Below are 15,571 nucleotides of genomic sequence, written 5' to 3' on the forward strand. Positions count from 1 at the left end.
ATTGATAGCCATAGAATGGCTTCTTAATTTTACATGCATTCTCTTTGTGTAACTGAATACTACTAACCATGCCTATAGTACAATATCTTACGGCAGGCATTAATGAAACTTGTATGGTATAATTCATAACCGGATTCAGGTTGGAACTTGGAAGTATGGTCAGGGACATTTATGGTATAATACAATATCTTGCTTTGTATATATGCTTCTTTTTTTCTTTTTTTAATTAAGAAACATGAATTAAAAGTGTGACATTTGTTTCAGACCTGTGTGATCAACCATAATGTCACTAAACTATTGATCTAGACACAAATACTTCGTAAAAATACACTGTTAAGCCTAATTCAAAGAAGCAATTACAATCATTGTAGAATTTTACACACATATGCGAGCCTATTGAAATCTGATGTTTGAATACACCAATCGAACAAAAGGTAAAGGAAGAATCAAAGGAAGTAACATCTTGTTGCGGATGCTGCTTAGAATGATCTTCTGAACATCGTCGTACTTGAGAGGGGTGCTAGAGGGTGTTTTTGACTGAGCCACTAGTGACAAAAATCCTCACTCTGTATGCGCTATACAGAATAAAAAATATATCTGAGATGTTTCGTTATTGACTAAAAAAACACTCTACATTGTGCATTAAAAATGGTACTTTGGACATGTAATAACTTTCAAGCTTTACGAGGCTACACAATTAGGCTTCAAAAGATGGGTCGGTTAACGGCTTTTAGTGTATTTTGCCTAATTAAAATGGTGGCTCACTGATGCATCATAGTCTACATTGGAGCATTGCTTTGCAAGGGACAACATCATCATCATCATCATCAACAACAACAACAACAGCAGCTGCTGCTACAACAACAACAACAACAACAACAACAACTGAATAGCGTACTTGTGTTTTGTCCATAAAAAACCGATACATAATGACACAGGATAACTTATTAAGGACAAAAGAAAAAATGAACTTAAGATTCGAAAGTAAAAAATAAAACCTTTTATGAATACATACTTTCAAAGGGTACAGAAGTGGCAGCAATAAAAGAACATAACACACCTAGTTGCCAAAGCCTCTATCTATTGCTGAACTCCTCAATGGGTACACAGGTATTTATTTCGTCTGTTCTTTCAATACTTGTAACTAATCATATGCCATTCAAAATTCAAGAAAAATCCCAACTCTAAAAGGTTGAAAATCGCTTAACATGTGTTACACGAGTGTTAGGTTTTACATTATAACGTTAACTAACTACCTGCATTTGCTAGCTTAATCCTCTGCTGGTGTTCACCAACCTTATAATCAACAATCTCCATGAACAACTGAGAATCTAAAGCACAATCCGGTCTCCCATAAACAGCTGCTTGAACACTAGCAATTAATTTTGCTATTTCACGCCCCGAAAAACCTTCCGTCTTTTTAGCCGCCTCTCGAATCACATCATCTGTCAAATCTTTGATAGTAATCTTTTGAGTTTTCTTGCTGAAAAACGAACGCCATTTGGATTCTGTTGTGTTGTCATCTTCCCCATATAGATATTTCTTCAGATAGAGTTTCAATAGCTTGAACCGCTCGTCCTCTTGTGGAAGTGGGAACTGGATGACATCATCAATACGGTCAGTTATTGCACTATCGAGATCGCGGGGTCTATTGGTCGCCAGGACAAGAACGACATCTCGTGATTGGTCGCCGGTTCTGAAGAGCAATGCGTTTAATGCACTTCTTTGAGCTTCACTCATATGTTTGTTATTACGCCTGAAATCAGATCAGAATTTAGTGCAAACTGTTAGCTAGAGATTTATTGGCGTCTTGACTGCCGTTTAGAGCCTAAAGTGAATCCCAGGCTGGTTTTAAAACCCATGAAAATTTGATTCTACCATTTTCATGGCGTCTCAATTTTATTTTTATATTAATTTAAAAAAAAAAAAAAAAAATTTACTCATTGGCCGGAGGTCCACTCGGAAGCAATCTCTTTATTCGTCGAATAGAGAGAGGGATGACTTTCTCTACTTTCTGGGTAGAGAAAGGACTTGTTTCTATTCTCGGATAGGGGAAGGATTGTCTATATCTCACCTCCCCCATACACCACTCATTGTGGTACTGGGTTTTGTTGTTGTTGTTGTTGTTAGCTAGAGATGGCAACATATAAGACTCTAAAAAGTCAAACCAAGTTTTTGTCAAATTGGGTAGTTTTCGTATTGATCTTATCAAAATAACACTGTTTCAGAACTCTAAATTATTCAGCGAGTTCCCAGTTTTAACTCGTGGAGTACTCGGTCAAACTTGGTCAAACTCGGCCAAAACTCGGAACTAGTCGCAAAATCGGTCAAAACTCTGACTAATCAGAAACTCGGTCAAAACTCTGACAAATCAGAAATTCGGTCAAAATCAGTCAAAGTCAAACTTGGTCAACATCCGAGTACTCCCTAAAAGTGCCTACTAAGTACTCGCTCCAAGTAGTGATTTTTGCAACCTTGTCACATAACTAGATAAGGGTTTGACTCTGAACATTTATTTCTAAATTTTATTTTTTGAAAAGCTTTATGTCTAAGTTTTAATATGAACAATTAGTGTGTTGAACATATAATAATAACTTTATACAGTTATATGTGCATTATCACAAATACACTGTAGCTTTTAAATAAGATATTTTAAGTAAAATTGGTGCAACTTACTCGCAAAGGAAAGCATCCGCCTCATCAATAAAAAGCAACAGTCCCCTCTTTGACTTTTTTGACCAGTCAAATATCTCATGAATTTTAGTAACTGCTTGTGCACCGAGTGGAGCAACGTCTCCTCCCGTCATCATTGCATAATCCAAGCCCTGTACAACACATGACATTATATGATCATTAAATAAATAAATAAAAAAGATCAAAAGTTATATATGAAGCATACCGATTTCCGGGCTATTTCTCTAGCAACCAAAGTTTTACCAGTTCCAGGAGGTCCATAAAAGAGCATGTTACGAAATGGTGCTTGATGGGCCTTCGTATTTGCAGTAGCTCGAGCAAGATGCTCAATTCTTCTTTGTAAAGAAGGATGAAGAATAATGTTTCCAAATTTATGCTTATTTTCTTCAGATGCTAATTTTCCAGCTCCAGTAGTATAATTACGGATTTGTTGGGTCCCGCGAGTTACTATCCCTGACCATGGATATTTCTCCATAGATGATTCTCGAATCAATGATGGTTGCCCTAGAATTCGGTTTATATATCCCCATGTAACTCTAGCACCTTCCCTGAGATCATAAAAATGGAGAGTAACAATCAACTTATGTAACAAATATGTGCTACTAGTAAAGCCATTTTTTAACACTTAACTAAAGCACTATAATTTTTTATTTAAATAATGTAATATTGAATATTGAATACTTGATTCTGATTGGTTAATAAAAGATTAGACCTGGTTGTATATACTCCTGCAGCTAAGGCAGTAACTCCTCCAACTGTCATTACTAGCTTGCCTCTATCTGTAAACAACATTCTGATGCCACCTAACGAAACAAAAAACTAGTTAATTAATTATAATAATATATAATATATGTATTGTCAATTGTTGGTTAGCTTTTTATTACCTTCAACGTGACTAAAAGTTGTGTTGATTGCAGCAAGCCATTTTTCTTTTTCACCATTTACTCGTTCTATAAGCATCCTTTTGTTGTGTTCCTCAGTTAGTTTTGCTTCATGGGCCCGGCCTTCAGCTTCAGCCATGGCTTTAACTTTAATGGTTTCACGTTCTATCTCAGCTCTCTCTTTCTCAGTCTGCCTTTGTTGAGCTTGAATCTGCTCTTCGGTAGCTCGTCTTGCTTGTTCTTTTCGTATTAATGACTCCTCTTGCATCCTTGCCAACTCAGCATTATGTTGTCTTTGGGCTTCATGATCTGTCTACAAACACCATTGAAAATATAATTAAATTTATTGTGCGTTTATATAGTATTTGCAGACTGCAGATATAAAAATTAATAAATTAGATGAACCTGCATTCTTTTCCTAGCTAATTCATCTTCATATCTCAACATCTGGGCCTTAGCTTGTGATTGTTGTTGCACTAAATTTCTTTGATCTTCAGCAAGTTTTCGTTGTCTTTCCTGCATGTGAACAAAATAATAATTATAATTATAGATCATCAAAACATACCGTTTTGACAAAGTAGATATTTTACTTCAACTTCATTATTATATTTGGAAAAAGTACATTTATACATAGAGGAGTAACTATTAAACATATATATAACATTAACTTACAATATCAAGTTGAGCTTGAATAGCTTCCTGATGAGCCTTCTCGGCTTCCAATTCAGTAAGACGAGCCTGTTCTTGCTTTCTCATCAACTCAAATACCTAACAAAATCAAGAACCTATCTCAGCAACCGATTCATTTAGCACGAAAAATATTTTATACACATTACAAAATGTATGCACTCTATTAACCTAACCTAACCTAACCTAACATAACTAAACAGACAACAAACTACTTAGTAAAGGTAACAACTTAATTAACACTTCATATGCATAATCATTTGAATAGCTAGAATAACAATGCTTACACTTAGAGTTAATTAATTCAATTTACACCTGAATAGTACTTAAAATCGTAACTAAATTACTTAATACTGAGAAAAAATTAGTCCTTGCAATGAATTCAATAAAATAAAAATGAATACGTACAATGAACATAATGAATTCAATATGTTCAATATATACACAAACGCAGTACTTACTCACAGAGATAATTACAGACATAATAACAATAATAATGAAAATTAAAAATTAATTATAATAAAAAATAAATAAATTACACGCACCTGTTTAGAATATTGATTGCTATTTATTTTTCTAAGTGCTTTAGCAGCTCGTTCTAAAGCATCAGCATCAAAACCGCATTTCGAATCTTCAACTTCGGGTTTAGGATCCGGATTTGAAGGATCCGAACCGGATTGATTGGTTGGCGGAGATGGAGGATTCGGGGACTGAGCGAACGGGTTGAACCGGTAGGACGGAGCGTCGGCGTGGACGTATGTGGTGGTTGATGCAGCAGCAACTGCCATGGCAGCAATCGATGCTAATCTAGAAGCCGCCATTAATGGAGTATTTGCAGGTCAATTTGGGTGTGGAGGATTTTAGTGAAGCATAAACCCCTTTCTGAAGTTTTAGGGTTTTGAGATGACGGATGAACAACTTGAGGGGTATTTTGGTCATTTACAATGGGGTGGGTTCTACTTTTTATGGTTTGAGGTTTTCTCGTACAAGATTATCTCTACATATTACAAACTGTGTGAGTTCTTGCTGACGTGTCACTCTTATATTTTTTCCGAACAATTCAATCAACGTGTAAATTATTCACTAATTAATGATTAACTAGTGTTGTGGTCCGCGCGGTTTCGCGATTTTTTCGCAGACAATGAGAGGTTAACACATTGGTTAATAATATAGTACCTACTACCTAGAGAGTGAAAATATACCTATTGCTAATACATGAGTAGAGTTATGGTTGTTTTACAAATTATTCTACCTACAAAAGATAAATGTGATGGTTGTTACTGCATCTTGTTTGATAATAGAATCTGCTCCTTTTTGCTGCAATCTCCTACAACCTTCACCATAACCCAAATTGCTTAATGATACTGTATATGTTTAAGTAAATGATACTACAAAATAAGCACACCAAAATCTGCTACATATAAGTTCCAATTTTTAACATGCTAATTGTAAAAAGATATGAATTGTATTTAACAATATAATACCTCAAGAGCAAATGAAGCATGAACAATGCCAAATATGAGCATTGTGGATTTTTATTTTCCTTTGAAGATAGCCAAAGCTACTTCATTAATAGAAAAGGGTTCATAAAGGAGCCAACTCTTGTACACAGATAAATAAGGAGGTCAAAAAACGACGTGGCTTTTAAAATTACTGAACTGGAGAACTTGGCATCCAGTGTGTAAAATGACTATACAATAACAAATTACTCTGAAACTTTGAAAATAACTTCAACTCACAAAATCATTTCCACATTGAAGACTAAAGCTATGACAACCGTGTTTGCAACATTGTTGTGGGGAATGACAGTATACTAAATGTCATAAAATACACTTATAAAGTATGAGGACACAAAAAATGACTGTCAAGGGTATAACAAAAACATCTATACTCGATGTCAAACAATCTTAATTAAAAGCACATCTACTAACTGTTGGTTTATTTTGGCTAGTAGAATATATGTTTATCCCACATTGGTGGGAGGAAGATGTGAGGGGTGAGTGACTTGGTTATATAAGAGGGGCTAAGTCTTCATTCCAAATCGCACCAATCAATACACTTTAAGTATTTGATTATTTCTTTCTTTCTTACTCTTGTTTGAGAGTTGTATTAGTTAAATATTTTGGAGAGTGTAGTTGGCTTAAGAGAGTCGTCTATATCATTGTAACAATTTGTGATATAGTGTATTTCTCTCTTTGGGGGCCGGTGGTTTTTCTCCTGTTTTGGAGTTTCCACGTTAAATCTTGTGTTGTGTATTGTTTTTATTTCTTTACTATTATTGTTGGGCTTGGTGGTGGGAATTAGTGAGACCGTAATTTCTCAACAACTGGTATCAGAGCGTCAGGTTTGACGGGGGTCTCGGTTATAGGAGTCGGAGTATGCTCTGTGGTTGCCACGGGAGTGGATCGTCCACATCAGAAACGAGTTCTATTGATCGTATAGGGTATCTGGTTAGACAATATTTTTTCTGATTCGTAGTAATAGTTGGATTTGTTAGTGGCCTAGTTGTGGATTTCCGATTTAAAGGGTCCTGGCTACCTGCTACATCTTTTGGCTATTCGAAACGTGAACAAAATCAGAGAAAGTGTTGTTTATAGGATACGGATACGATGTCGAAGTTCAGTCCAATGAGGTTTGATGTAGAGAAATTTGATGGGATGATCAATTTTGGCTTATGGCAGGTTCAAGTCAAGGATGTGTTGATTCAGTCCGGTTTACACAAGGCTTTGAAGGGTAAACCCACCCTTGTTCCTGGCAGTGATTCTAGCAGTAAGTTTGATGAAGAAGAATGGGATGATATGAATTTGAGGGCAGCAAGTGCGATTCGTTTGTGTCTTGCAAAGAACGTGCTTGCAAATGTGCACGGGTTATCAACGGCAAAGGAGCTTTGGGTTAAACTAGAGCAGTTGTACCAGGGCAAGGGCATCTCAAATCGGTTGTGTCTTAAAGAACAATTTCATACTCTGCGTATGGATGGGGGTTCAAAGATTTCGGATCATCTAAGTATTCTTAACGGTATTGTTTCAGAACTGAAGGCTATTGGAGTTAAAACGGATGATGAAGATAAAGCTTTGAGGTTAAAATTATCTTTATCATCGTCTTATGAACACATGAAACCTATTTTGATGTATGGGAAGAAAACTCTGAAGTTTGAAGACGTTACTAGCAAGCTCCTATCCGAGGAGAAAAGACTGGAAGGTAACGGGGTCTCGTCATCAGGAGATACGATAGTGTTGTGTTCGGATAGGCAGAAGAGAAACTCTAGAAAGAATCTGACATGCTGGAAGTGCGGGAAGACTGGACATGTAAGGGTTAATTGTCCCGGTGGAGCTAATCCGGCAAATGGCTCCAAAGACGCTAACATTGTCTCCGTTGTTACGGAGAGTGACGAATTCCTCTGAAGTCACGTCATCCTCATGGTGTGTCCGCGCCACCGTGAAAAGGGATGTTCGTTAGCGGTTCCACAATTACACATGGGCATTGGTTTGGCATTTATGCAGGTTGTGTGGTGGAAACTGATGTTGTAGCTGATGGGACTTTCGGAAAAGCCAAACAGGGAAGTTGCACCATAAAGTTTCAGCTGGTTGTTCAACAACATGTGCCGAGGTGAAATGCTTGGAATGTGATATTCTAAGTGCTATACTCTTAATGGTGGAGTATGATAATTCTTGTTAAGAGTTATGATTGTCTGTGATGACAATGATTGTCGGTTTAGACAATGTTCGATGAAGATGCAAGTTTTGTCTCTTGAGAGATAATGTCAACGGCATAAAGATGAGGATCTTGAAGTTGTCGTCGAGGAAGCGTCTACATCGGTTATCCTTGCAATGTGGAAGCATGGTTATCTTCTTCTATCCAAAAGGTGGAGATTTGTTGGTTTATTTTGGCTAGTAGAAGATATGTTTATCCCACATTGGTGGGAGGAAGATGTGAGGGGTGAGTGACTTGGTTATATAAGAGGGGCTAAGTCTTCATTCCAAATCGCACCAATCAATACACTTTAAGTATTTGATTATTTCTTTCTTTCTTACTCTTGTTTGAGAGTTGTATTAGTTAAATATTTTGGAGAGTGTAGTTGGCTTAAGAGAGTCGTCTATATCATTGTAACAATTTGTGATATAGTGTATTTCTCTCTTTGGGGGCCGGTGGTTTTTCTCCTGTTTTGGAGTTTTCACGTTAAATCTTGTGTTGTGTATTGTTTTTATTTCTTTACTATTATTGTTGGGCTTGGTGGTGGGAATTAGTGAGACCGTAATTTCTCAACACTAACAACGTGAAGTAGTACTTACATAGTACATAGAAAAGAAAAAGTGGATCTTACCAGTGATATCACTGACTACTGAGAGGACAAAGTCTTTCTTTTGCTCCATCTTGGTGCCTTGTGGAGTAATCACAACCGAAAACCATGTCTACACCTAAATAAGCAACATATCAAATCTATATGTCATGGCTGAAATAAAAGTTTCATTATAACTTATGCTTATTACCATAAATTAATTATATTAATATAGTACATGTGAATACACAAACCGCACACACATATATTCCAAATAACCCGTGATATTTCTTACCTTCAGACTAATTCGGAAGAATGTTCAAATCAAGCGATCCTTGAACAACCTGCAAAGCAAAGAGATTCACCATTATATTATACATTACATATTAATGGAGAAAATAATTACATATATAAGATATAAGATGCTAATGGTTGCAGTACCAGAATGGACTTATTAGTAGTTGGGTCAAAGATGTATTCATGACTCCACTACTTAAACAAATTATAAACTTTTCTCAAAAAAAAAAAAAAAAAAACAAAAAAAATAATAATAATAATAATAATAATAAATAAATAAAATTTGCTTCTACGTATACGGTCAATATTACATGTTCCCTTTTATAAAGTTAGTCGAAGAACGTTAATGTTCAGTTACAAAACATTGATTTCTTCTTGCCTCTATATAACAATGTCGTACAGTCATTCTTATGTTCTGCGAGTAGCACGTTTTAAAATAATCTGCACATCATAACAAATGATAACAGTCAGAACAATTAGTTAAAATATTATTCCTACATTGAAGATAACATAAATGTGTATAAAAGCAACCTTTGTTAGTCAAGTAACATAACACATCTATCTATTGTCACCATTATAACACAAACGGTCGAATAAAGTAAATAAAAAGCCAAGGTAGAGAAATAATTTCAACAAAGAAAGTAGCAAATTACCCTTAAAGGAAAGGGGAAACAAATGAGCACCAAAACGTATACAAAATGGCGATAAACAACAATCTCTCATTACAGAGTCAAAGATAAACGAAGTCAACTAATACTCAATATTTACCAAATACAGAGAGCAACCAATAACAGCAAATAAGGGAACACAGTGGATAGAAAAGAAAGAAGCAAAGTTCAATAGGCTACCTGGAAAAAGATTGCCGAAAAATCTGTGTTTGACGTAACGAAAAAACCTGATTATCCTATATACACATGCAAAGTAAGTCAGCTGTTAAGTGAACATAAAAACCGATGTAAATGATAAATCGATAAAAAATCAAAAGGATTGACCTGACCACTCCTTTGAGGTGTTGTAGTCAATATTACCATAACACACAATTGTGAAGACTTAATTATGTATATCTCATTTTATCCGAATGATGAATACATATAATAAAGGCGATCTGTTGGATTATTTCGTTCCTTTTTCGGATAGACTGTTGGATTTACGATACGATAACCGAATTGTTGCGAGCTTGTGTTTTCTATCGCATGTTGCCGTTTTTTGGTCTCTTCGCTGTAGTATCTCCAACTTTTGTATGCTGAGCTTGGTATTACAATGTCAATGAAACGTTGATGTTATTAAAGAAAGATCAGAAAATCAAACAAAGATAGACAAAAAAGTAAACAACAAATAAATTAACCATCTACCTTTACCGAGCGAGAAAATGAAATGTAGCAGCAAAAGTACTCAAGAAAGAACCAACAAACCTGCAACCAAGGTTGAAAAAGACGCGAGACGGGGCCGAAACGGTAGCTACCTCAAAACGTCGCAACGGAAAAAACGGGGCCGAGACGGGGTCGAAACGGATGTTGACTAATGTTGACTTTTATATAAATAGATATATATTTATACAAATTTTAGAGCTAAAAAACCTTCATTGACAAGTTTGTACCTATAATTGCTATTAGCGTTAATATAATACAAAATGGAATACTAAACTAAGTCAATTTTGATTGATTTGACCGACTTATGACCGATTTTAACAGAATTTCTGACTTTTGACCGGCGTTGACCTAATTTTTCCTGCATTTGACCTGACTTTTGACCGTTGACCGGCTTATAAGAAAACGGGACGGGGTCGAAACGGTTAAGTCACCAAAACGCCGCAACGGGCGTTGCAACGGACGCAACGGACGCCGTTTACAACAGTGCCTGCAACAACAAACCAAAAAAAAAAAAAAAATCAGTTAAAAGGTCAAAAATCGATTGAAGTATATCTATAATGCATCACTTGCAGCCCAACATTTATAGAAAAATTAAGGAAGTAAACCGTTGCACATTAAAGAAACAACCTACCCGACCCATTTTGCCACAAAACCAACAATGACCCAAAAGTTAGTTTGACCCATTTTACCCAAAAATAAGCTGATTCCATATAAAAGTGTTACGTTATAGTTCTTACATAGTTTATGCATATATAGTTTACAACCTACATAGTTTACACACATATAGTTCCTACATATAGTTTTCATTTGCAACTGTTGGTGTAGAATAACGTAGCTATAACATCTACGTTTATACTATTGTTGAGGTCCGTCAATGGTAGTAGCTGCTGCATCGAAGTAGCAACTGCAGTAACTGTAGAGACCCGTCTTAATCCATCTGGACGAAGTCTTCAATAGATGGTCCCATTGCGAGGTACTGAACTCTATATGCCATGAACGACTCCATGTAATATCTTTAAAATGAGCAAATGCACAGCGGAAGATTTCTTTCATACCTGAGAATAAACATGCTTAAAAGTGTCAACCAAAAGGTTGGTGAGTTCATAGGTTTATCATAAACAATAAAATTCATCATTTTGATAGACCACAAGATTTATAATACAGTACACCTATCTCGTGTACGAAACCATTTTTCATAATACTTAGCAGAGTAGGTTCGTATCCTTTTCTCCCCCGTAGGTTGCCTCGCGATTTTTAAATAATCGTACACATATCTCGTGTACAAAATAACATACACATAACCTGTGTATAAAATCATTCTCTCGATACATAACATTCACTTTACTTTCATTGCTTGGCTTGGTAACCGACCTTAACATATAATGCGCATCAATAATATCCCCAAAACAGAACATCTCGTCTGTATAATATATAAACTTCGAAGTACTAAACACCACGCCCACTAGCTCTTCCGTCTAGTGAACATTCTGGGTGGGGGTGTTAAACCAAGTAGCTACCTTTAGGATTCGCGTGAATTAGGGCCATACCCGTTTCTAATTCTTAGGTTACCAAGCAATAATAATCAGGGGAAAATATATTCATCAATTGGTGGCAATTATCATGTCCACCTAATTCAATAATAATCAACAGAACTTTTGTCTGTATAATAATTCATTCGAGGAATGTTTTGCTTGTGTCTATCTCGTCAAACATTTATAAAAGCAGTTCATGTATTCTCAGTTCAAAATATATTTCAAAAGCATTTAGTAAAGCAGTTGTAAAAACAGCGCATGTATTCTCAGTCTCAAAATATAAAGAGTAAAAGGGAGCAAATGAACTCACAATACGATATTTTGTAGTAAAAATATGCATACGACGAAACTGAACAATGCAAGCTTGGCCTCGGATTCACGAACCTATATCATTTATATATACATTAACACATATACTCGAATTGAACGAACTTATATATTATTAGTGATATACTTATTATTTAAAAGATTTATGTATTCCATTAATAACTTACATATATTTATTTTATATATCTTACTTATTATAAAAATAATGATAGAGTTGGGTTATATATATTAGTTATATTTTTATGTAACTAATATTTATTTAGTTAAATTAATACTAATTGTGACGATCGCTCCAAATCCATATGGACGAACACGTCATTCATCGATTTCATTGCGAGGTATTTGACCTCTATATGATACGTTTTGTAAACATTGCATTCTTTTGAAAAGGCACACCATAAATGAATATTTAAATCAAAGGTTTTCGACATCTGATGATTTCTACATATAGACAATCACCGTAATATAATAGTTTACAATAATACTTCCGTTGACAATGCAGTCAAAATAAGATACATGGTGATGATTTGGTGAATGCAACGTTTCCTTGAAAAATATGCCATGTATGACTCCATGCACATAGCTTGTCTAACATATAAGCAAACAGCGGAAGACTTCTAGGAAATCTGAGAATAAACATGCTAACAAGTGTCAACACAAAGGTTGGTGAGTTCATAGTTTTATTGTTTCGTATAATCTATATATAAAGGTGGATCACAAGATTTCAGTTGTTTCATCCAGAAACGTTTATCAAAATATTCTACAAGATTGAGCACCCTGGTAACTAAACTTTAACGTCTATATAATAAGTACCCCTGTTTTAACATACATGCAACCAACATGTACAATACACGCAAACCAACGTGTACTAAACTCAAATAGCATACGTCTGTTTTATAGTTCAGGCTAGGGTTTCTATACCTGGAACAGACGGGGATGTCAAGCCCTATGGATCCATATACTACTACTCGCGCCCACCAGTTCTTATAACCGACAGTTACTAGTTACCAAAGCTAAGGGATTTTCGGTTCAAACTCAGTATAGAATTTAGTATGTACTTGTGTCCATTTTTTAAAATAAAGTGCATGTATTCTCAGCCCAAAAATATATATTGGAAAAGCATTTAAAAAGGGAGCAAATGAAACTCACCTTAGCAGCATATAAAGTCGTTCACCAAAATGTGACTGAAACTCAGATTACCAAATAACCGTAGATCTCAACCTAGAGAACATTTGTTGGTCAATAAATGTCTATTAAGCTAGGTCAGGTCATAGTGTATCACAATCCTAATGCTCGAGATCGACATACAAAAGTTATCCAAAGTTGTTTCAAAAAGTCAATTTTGACAGTTGTTTAACAAAACGAGACGTGTCCTATATAAGGATTCATTTACTCTGCTGGTAATATTCAAAAATCCACTTTATCAATCTTATTAACAAGTTGTTTAAATATCAATTGCAGATTCAAAGGGAATTTCAATTAACGTTAATCATAATTCAGTTGATCATAACTTTTAATTCGTTCACCGAAATTACACGGTTTCTAAATGAAAAGTTATTGATTTTTCGCCAGCTTTCCAACGACATGCATATCATATACCTTTTATCAGTAATATTTGTATTTAATTCGTGATTCATTATAAACTGTTTAACGATGAAATTTAGCATACAAGCATACATAAACATATATTTACTCGAGCACTAGACATGGATACACAATTAATATATAAAAGATACGATATGAATGCTCACGTATCAATATTGTGATTCAATATTGCAGGAAAGTACGTAGACGCAACAGAGATGATAAACACTAGGTTTGATTTGCCAATAATACCTACGTACATTACCCATAACCTCCATAGCTATAACCCATAATTTCCTTAGCTCTATCCCGCTCAAAAACATATTTTGAAAGTGACACGCTCATGACCTCGTCGTAGTATTTTATGTATAAATAATAATACTCATACTACTAATAATAAGATTAATAATAATATTAATCTTTAATAATAATAATAATAATATAAATATAATAATAAATATAATTAATAATATGTTACAGAGTAATATTGTTATATGTATTTGTTTGTCGACATATTAAATAAATATAAATATAATTTATATAATTTATATAATTAATTATATATTATATTAAATTCACGTGCATAGTTGACTTGTAATTTTTTTCCGATAAGTCATATGTCATCACTCGACTTATGTCCCGGTTCCGGTTTTTCGAATGTCCCTTCGTACGCTGAGAAAACTTATATTTTTCGTTTTGTGAGTCGTACCTTTGTCAAAAATTAGACTTAAATTATCCATAAACTATACCACTCGAGATGTAACTTATACATTTGAGTGTTTTGGTCATTTACTTCTATAAATCATCGTCTCGTAGTATATGCATATACATATATACATTTTCATTTTGAAATAGTGTTTAACTGTAGCAAAGTTTTACTGTAGCAAATAGTGATTTTTGAAATAGTGTTTACTGTAGCAAATAGTTTTTTTTGAAAGCACTGTAGCTTTTCGGGTACTGTAGCAATTCGAAAATACTGTAGCAAATTAGTGTTTTACTACTGGTTCATCTTAAACGTTTTAGTTAACTTATCTAAATATTAATCGATTGTTAATATCGTTTACTAAATAACTTGAAATCATATATATATATATATATATATATATATATATATATATATATATATATATATATATATATATATATATATATATATATATGCACATTAAGTTATATATATTGTTCATAAATCTTCGAGAACAGTCAAAGAATAATTGATTACATGAATATAGTTCCAAAACATTCGTGACTCAACATTACAGACTTTGCTTATCGTGTCGGAAACGTTATAGATTAATTTTAAATTTGGTCAGAAATTTCCGGGTCATCACAGTACCTACTCATTAAAGAAATTTCGTTCCGAAATTTGAGTGAGGTCGTCAAGGCTAACAATAAAAATGTTTTCATGACGAATATGAGTTGATAAATAGAATTTTATCACCGTTGAATAATATGGACAAAACAATCCGATTACTCGAAGCGTATGAGAGAAGTTATCGTAATAGAGTGAAATGGAGAATAGCGGTTCGTTTTAACTCTTGATGTAGTAACGATTGATTTCTGGAATTTAAGGAATAGAAAATCTTCATAATCTAAATAAGATTTGATTCTTCGGTAATTGCGGAGATTAGGATTTCCTTTGATTAAATGCGTAATCTGCCTCGATTTCTATGTCTGATATTTCGCTATAAATTAACCACTTCCGTTTCATTATTTTCACCATTCCTACATCTTCTTCCTTATTTCATACTTCCAAAAGATTGTGAAATGCTTCATCCAGTTCTGATTCTTGATATACTCCTAACTTTTATATCTGTCATTCTTCTTTTTCATCTACCACCAGAGAAAGTTATTTTCTTCTATCATTACCTTGGGGTTATAGTGTTTTTCATTCTCCCGTGTCTTTATATTGCTATACGCATT

The 15,571-nt window shown here is 34.4% G+C and overlaps 1 protein-coding gene across 1 annotated transcript; it reads right to left on the minus strand.

The window, feature by feature from the left end:
- Positions 1-985: 985 nt before the first annotated feature.
- Positions 986-5,137, minus strand: LOC139866126 (uncharacterized). The gene is made up of 8 exons (XM_071854261.1): positions 4,808-5,137; positions 4,248-4,343; positions 3,981-4,091; positions 3,579-3,888; positions 3,407-3,497; positions 2,900-3,242; positions 2,677-2,825; positions 986-1,756 (listed from the first exon to the last, which is right to left on the minus strand). The coding sequence occupies exons 1-8, from the start codon at positions 5,081-5,083 to the stop codon at positions 1,249-1,251; spliced, it is 1,884 nt and encodes a 627-aa protein (XP_071710362.1). The 5' UTR covers positions 5,084-5,137; the 3' UTR covers positions 986-1,248.
- Between the last annotated feature and the right edge of the window lie 10,434 nt (positions 5,138-15,571).

Source organism: Rutidosis leptorrhynchoides, chromosome 9, assembly GCF_046630445.1.
Source record: "Rutidosis leptorrhynchoides isolate AG116_Rl617_1_P2 chromosome 9, CSIRO_AGI_Rlap_v1, whole genome shotgun sequence".
Classification (NCBI taxonomy): domain Eukaryota; kingdom Viridiplantae; phylum Streptophyta; class Magnoliopsida; order Asterales; family Asteraceae; genus Rutidosis; species Rutidosis leptorrhynchoides.

Coding starts and splice junctions, on each gene's coding strand:
- LOC139866126 (XM_071854261.1), bottom strand. CDS start 5,083: ATGGCGGCTTCTAGATTAGCATCGATTGCTGCCATGGCAGTTGCTGCT. Junction 4,344..4,807: donor GCAATCAATATTCTAAACAG/GTGCGTGTAATT, acceptor TGATTTTGTTAG/GTATTTGAGTTGATGAGAAA. Junction 1,757..2,676: donor GCGGATGCTTTCCTTTGCGA/GTAAGTTGCACC, acceptor ATCTGATTTCAG/GCGTAATAACAAACATATGA.